The sequence below is a fragment of the Rutidosis leptorrhynchoides genome, chromosome 1 (assembly GCF_046630445.1).
Source record: "Rutidosis leptorrhynchoides isolate AG116_Rl617_1_P2 chromosome 1, CSIRO_AGI_Rlap_v1, whole genome shotgun sequence".
Classification (NCBI taxonomy): Eukaryota; Viridiplantae; Streptophyta; class Magnoliopsida; order Asterales; family Asteraceae; genus Rutidosis; species Rutidosis leptorrhynchoides.
In genome coordinates this window covers 515,134,918-515,140,930 of record NC_092333.1, presented here as the reverse complement: position 1 = coordinate 515,140,930, position 6,013 = coordinate 515,134,918, and the positions used below count along the sequence as shown (strand labels likewise).

General features: G+C 32.7%; 1 protein-coding gene across 1 annotated transcript; it reads right to left on the bottom strand.

Moving 5' to 3' along the window:
- Window positions 1–5,127, bottom strand: LOC139876623 (probable plastid-lipid-associated protein 13, chloroplastic). Its single transcript, XM_071863965.1, has 7 exons — window positions 4,694–5,127; window positions 2,766–2,887; window positions 2,251–2,334; window positions 2,020–2,116; window positions 975–1,191; window positions 386–438; window positions 1–293 (listed from the first exon to the last, which is right to left on the bottom strand). Exons 1-7 carry the CDS (start codon window positions 4,943–4,945, stop codon window positions 201–203), a joined length of 918 nt encoding a protein of 305 aa, XP_071720066.1. The 5' UTR covers window positions 4,946–5,127; the 3' UTR covers window positions 1–200.
- Between the last annotated feature and the right edge of the window lie 886 nt (window positions 5,128–6,013).

Genomic DNA, 6,013 nt, shown 5'->3' with positions numbered 1-6,013 from the left:
TAGCCAAATACCCCTTAATATAAACAAATTTCCAGATTATATGTATCAAAGTAAACTGTGCGGATCAATACTCCCATCTTACTACTACTACGCTTGCTAAACAAGTTTTGTTAAGTAACCTCATGCATACTTGGTTCACATTATGATATAAGATTCAACGAATTAATAGAATATCATTGCATATATTTATTTCAAATCGGTCAACTCTCGTACTCTTCAATGGGATCAATGGGAGATTGAACTGCATCCAATCTTGTAAGAACTTCAGGTACACCAGTCGTATCTCGTATTATCTGAGCCACAACCGTCATAAATAATTTTGATTAGGTTGTAAAATTTAAATATGTGCAACCATGAGTGTATCTGTGTATGTAAAACAAATTACCATGATCTCTTCATCAAGATAAGAAATCATAAACAGCCTCTGAAACGCCCCATCTGAAACAAATTCGACAGCAGAGTACTATTTGAGATACAATGGATCCATAAAATGTTTCCGGTTTTATAGATATATGCTCATTTAAACCAAGAAAAGGTCACCAACTCAAACAGGAGACTTGAACAAGGGCACGAGGGAGTATATCATATTTTGATCTAAAATCTTTCATGACCAACCAAAAGTTTTTAAATCAAATGACTCTAATACTTGAACAAAAATCTTGCTCGTATTCGTTGAAATTGAAGCAGATTGTCAATCATAACAATAAGTTAATAACCAGGACAGAAAAATAATTTAGCGAGACAGCAATGACCTAGATAGCCAATGACCTAGATAGCCATAGATAAAATAAGGAAAACTACTTACCTGTCTAATAAAAAAAAAGACAACTTTCCACAACGAAACAATTGTAATTTTCATGCAGCAAGTTTTTGATCGAATAAAATGTATTTCGCAAGCTTGTAATTGTATAGCTAAAAAAAATAAAGCAATGGTTTTCATATAACAATGGGACAAAAGGTAAAAGAAAACTCACTGAGGGGTATTGTCAATCCACCAGTAACAACGTCCTTAAATGGAGATGGAAGTTGTTGCATACTGTTAACTGCTTGGCCCAAAACGCCTTTTAGTTGGTCTGGGATTGTCTCTTCGTCAACTGATGGAGTTTCAAGCACTCCTTCTGTATATTCTTCCTTCATTCTAAGTGGACCTTCCACTGTTAACTTTGTGCTTAGAATGAAATTGTTTTCAATCTGCATTAAAACAAGCTACATATTAGTTTCTATACAGCCCATTCATGTGTAATCTTATGATCTTGATTTCTGCATTGTCTCTTTCTTTACACTTTTATCGCTTCGTTTTACAGTAGTCCCAACCATCGCCAAGCAATGCACATTCTACCCCTCTAGTTTGTAGACTAGCATTAACTAAACCAAGATTAAAAAAGACGCGAGAAGGAGACGAGTCGTTCAGGACCTTAAAAGGTCAAGTCGGTCGAGACGGATGTTCACTAACAATGACTTTTAAATAAAAAAAATATATTAAATATTAAATATAGATATTTCAAAACATAGATATTTTTAACATAAATAAATTAAAAATAAATGATTTACAAATAAGATGATATAGTGTTAGTTTAAATAATATAATATAGGGTTAGTATAATGTTTTCTATGATTATAGCGTATTTATTGATTTCTCTTTAAAGGATACAATGTAAGTCGGTGTTTTTCCAATGGGCTTGGGATTTTCGTTTACACTAGAACAAGGCCAAACAAAAAGTCAGAGTTTGACCGCCTTTGACCTAAACCGACTAATTAGACATTTTTGGGCGAAACGGGACGGGCTAATCACCAAACTACTACAACCACCGTTTGCAACCATGAAGTAAACTATGTAAGTAGAAAGCAATGCCAACAGAACTAGGCAATATTGAGCAGGTAGATACGTATAATGTTCAAAAATGAGTAATATCACTTCTTGAACCAACCCTCTTGTAGTTCCAAGGCGAAGTAGATGGTAACAAAGTTTCAGTTTTTCTAACTTTTCCACTTCATATTGAAAGAGTTGAAACATTTTACCGCGTTAAGAAATTTCATGTTTGCAGTAATCTTCGCATACCCATCCTTAACCACCAAATCCATCTTACACAGATTCGCTAATGTTGCAGGAAATCTCCTGCAAATTTGTAAGTAATTTCAGAGGAAAATGAGTGACGGTTGCCATTTATGTTATTCTCTATTATTATTATTAAAAAAGTGCAGTAACATGCATATTGCATAATGGTATAAACCAATACAGTCTTCACATACTCTGATAATAATCTAGCAGCAAATAAGCCGGGGCTTCCATAACCAATCCACTCAAAGTTCCATCGACCTTCCATAAATGGAGACCTGGAAAGGCAAAAATCCTAATGAGCATCGTCCAGATTATAGAGGCAGTTCTACTGCTTTAGATATGAATTTGTCAATGTTGGCTATGTTTAATATCTGACAGCTTGAATGTGCCCAAGTCAAAATAGAAAACCAATAATAAAATAATATGTGAAAAAGAAAGGGGGTCAAAAGAACAATTTTCACAATTAGTAGCATTAATATTGTTCATTGTATACATATTCAACATATTGATTGATTAATTAGATAGAAGTTAAAAAAAAAAAAATAAAAAAAATAAAAAAAAATAATAATAATAATTAGAAGAATAGATATTCTGGGTCAACCCAGCCCATTTCATTTCACAAACACCACTTTAACCCATTTCTCCGACCCACAAATATTGCACTAATAACTCCAAGGTATTAATGTATATAAGAAAAAAAAGTTACGTTGTTGGTCGGGGTGTTGGATTAAGCCTCTCCAGACCAACAATTCTCTCATTCACGTCAATTTTTTGCATATCTGACGTCCTTCCAGCAATTAGTGACTCGAACCCTCCAGCATCTTTGAACTAAATAAAAGGATCATGTATTTGTTCAAAGCTTCTATTCAAGTCTTGAATAAAACTGAAACTATTTTTAATTGTGCATGAGTTATTCACAGAAAAACTGGCATGTACTTAATATAGACCCAGTGACTATGAATAGAGACAAGATAACTCAAAATGTCACTACAACCTCAAAAACTCTATTCCACAAAACATTGAATTTCTGAATGCCAAACCTACAATTTTGAATTTTCTAATACATAACTGATATGAATGTTTTATGTTTAGCATTGGCAGATATTGAAGTACTTCCTAAGCTTCTAAGTATCATACTTTTCGTCTTGAGAATACTCATATCAATTCTGAATTAAAATATACCCAGTATGACGATTAAAAGAAAACAACTGCGAATTTTTTGAGCAATGTAGGGTATAATACTTTAGCAGTATTGCTAATCTAAATGATATGTAATTATAACTTCGGATTAGCAACACATCGAAAATGTATGTAACTAAAAAATTTAGTCATAACTGTATAGGTGGTTCTAATTAAAATATCATGCTATTGTCTCAGAGAACTTACATGCCAGTAGGTTTGGTAATAAATTAATAATTTTATGACTGAAGATTACACATGGAACTCTTGACTATATATCTTAATTTTAAAGAAAAATATCCGCTTATTAACATTGAAAGACATAAGGCTATGCACACCTACATCTTAAATAAAAGGAAAAATTAATTTGAAGTGTTGCAGATTTGCAGCCTGTAGATCTGTACTAATTCACCTCAATATATTCAAAGTAAGGAATGTCAACCATAACTTATGTGCTTTTATAGCAAGTATTATTGTGAACTTGACATATAGTATGAGAAGATGACATTCTACACTCATTATGCAATGCAATCTCTATTATCTACCCATGTTTTTTTGCCAGCTACTTTCTTCTTGGATACTACTTTCCGATCTATAGTCAATAGTCCATACATAGTAAATCTACATGAAAAAACGCCATGTATTTTACGTCAAAACATTAGAACAACCACTTTGTTACCTTCTTACTTAGTTTGTATCCAGATAACAGATAACATATAACAATTCCAATGGAAGTCAAGCATAACCTCTCCAAGATATGTATGTGTATGCGCGCTATCAACAAATTTCCAATTACATTATTGGAAACACATAGAATTGTTACACCAACAACAACTTCAATACCAATTTACCACATGCGTTTCTGAAAATCTAAGAAAGTTGATGTAAGTTTCGTATTCGGTAATGAGCCAAGCGACCAGAAACAAACTCAATCAAACCCTAACATAAACGATGAGATATATACTTAAATAGACCAAAATTTCCTGTTGATCATTGATTCCCAAAAATGTAACACATGTCAAGTCTCATCATATCTCATAAACACATCATGCAATATGTTAGTATCAGGTCTATCGTTTCACCAAACTCATGCTTTCCTCATGATGTATAATGATTTTTGTCAATCATGCACACAAGTATATATCGTTCGCAATCTCAAGCTTGATTTATATACTAATGTTTCTATGTTCAAAGAACTAAATAAGGTACTACGAAAGAATCAAACTTTAAACTAAGGTCATCTAATCTGAATAGCTATCTATCTATATCTTTCTGATGATAGACAAATGTCCATAATTTCAATATCTTAGATTAAACTTTAAACTATTATCTTATAAATTTAGCTATAAATCAACAAATTTCAATCTGAATAACTTCATCTACACACGGTATCAATATAAAACCATGAGAATTACATAAATTAGTCAGTAATAAGTTAGGGTTTCGAGAACTAACAGCGAGAAGTAAGGATTCTTTAGCAGAAAGCCGCTCCATTTCCTTAGCATAAGTAGCAGAAGCACCTTGAACCACATTAGACTGCACCATTGCTCTGCAAACTTGATATTTCCTACAAGTTTTCTTCAATTTCTTATCTAAAATTTTAGTACATTTTACAGGCAATAGAATTACGGAAGAGGAAGAAAAATAGGAAGAAGCAGAAAGGCCTGAAATTGAAGGAACGGTAGATTGAATTGAACAACAAGCCATTTGAATACGAAGAAATAAACCCTAATTTAAGATGAGAATCGAAGGTTTGGTGTGAATATGGAAGAAGAGTAGTAGGATATATGGTGGTGGTGGAAGAAAGGTTGAATTGAAGATTGCCAAATCGGGGAGATGGAAATATACTGGTGTGTGTGTACCACCAACTAATCTCCTACCATGCTTTTTGTTTAGTAAACGTCCTAATTTTGCACTTTGGTCTGCCGAAAGGTATTAATTAATTAATATTCAATAGGTTATAATTACTTTTATTATTTATTATACTTACGATACAATACTTAATATAAAAGAGTAATAATGAATTGAGATAGAAAGATATATTTCATATGTGTATATGAATGGGTACACTAACTGATTACATTTACTTGTATATATATACTACAAATATTTACTATTCTCAATTAGAAAAAATTGGCATCCATCATGTACATTCATAGACTTTTGCCTACCTTAATTATTGTCCACATGCTTGAATTATTGATAAATATATAACACTCCCCTTTGGATGACAATTTTATTATAGAGCAACTAGTACTGCCTCGTTAAAAACCTTGCTAAAGAAAAACCCAGTGGGATAAAAACTTTAATCAAGGGAAAAAGAGTGCAGTATAGAGTTGACTCCCCCTCAAGTAGACATCGCTGAGTCGTCACATCTTTTGAACTTGCCTCATGCCAATATTGTGAACTGGTGTTCTGAAAACAGCGGTTGACAGTGTTTTGGTATAAAGATCAACAGAGTTGTTGATTGAACGTATCTCGTTTTAATCTGGTTGTCTTTTACGAGATCTTAGTATATGAGAAGAATCTGAGGTTTTCATCTGAAACTGTATCATCTAAATCTTTTATGTACAAGTTTAGCTCCTGTAATTTGTCTACAGTCTCCTTCATAGTTTGTTCAAACCCTTGTTTAGATTCCTATTCCCTTTTAGTCTTTTATAGAGTCTTACCAACATACCATTCTTTTCCATCAAACTTATGACCGTTAAGACCGTCTATGGATTTGGCGCCTCGTCAGCATTTATATTTTGTTATGTTACTTTTGATACTCTTCTT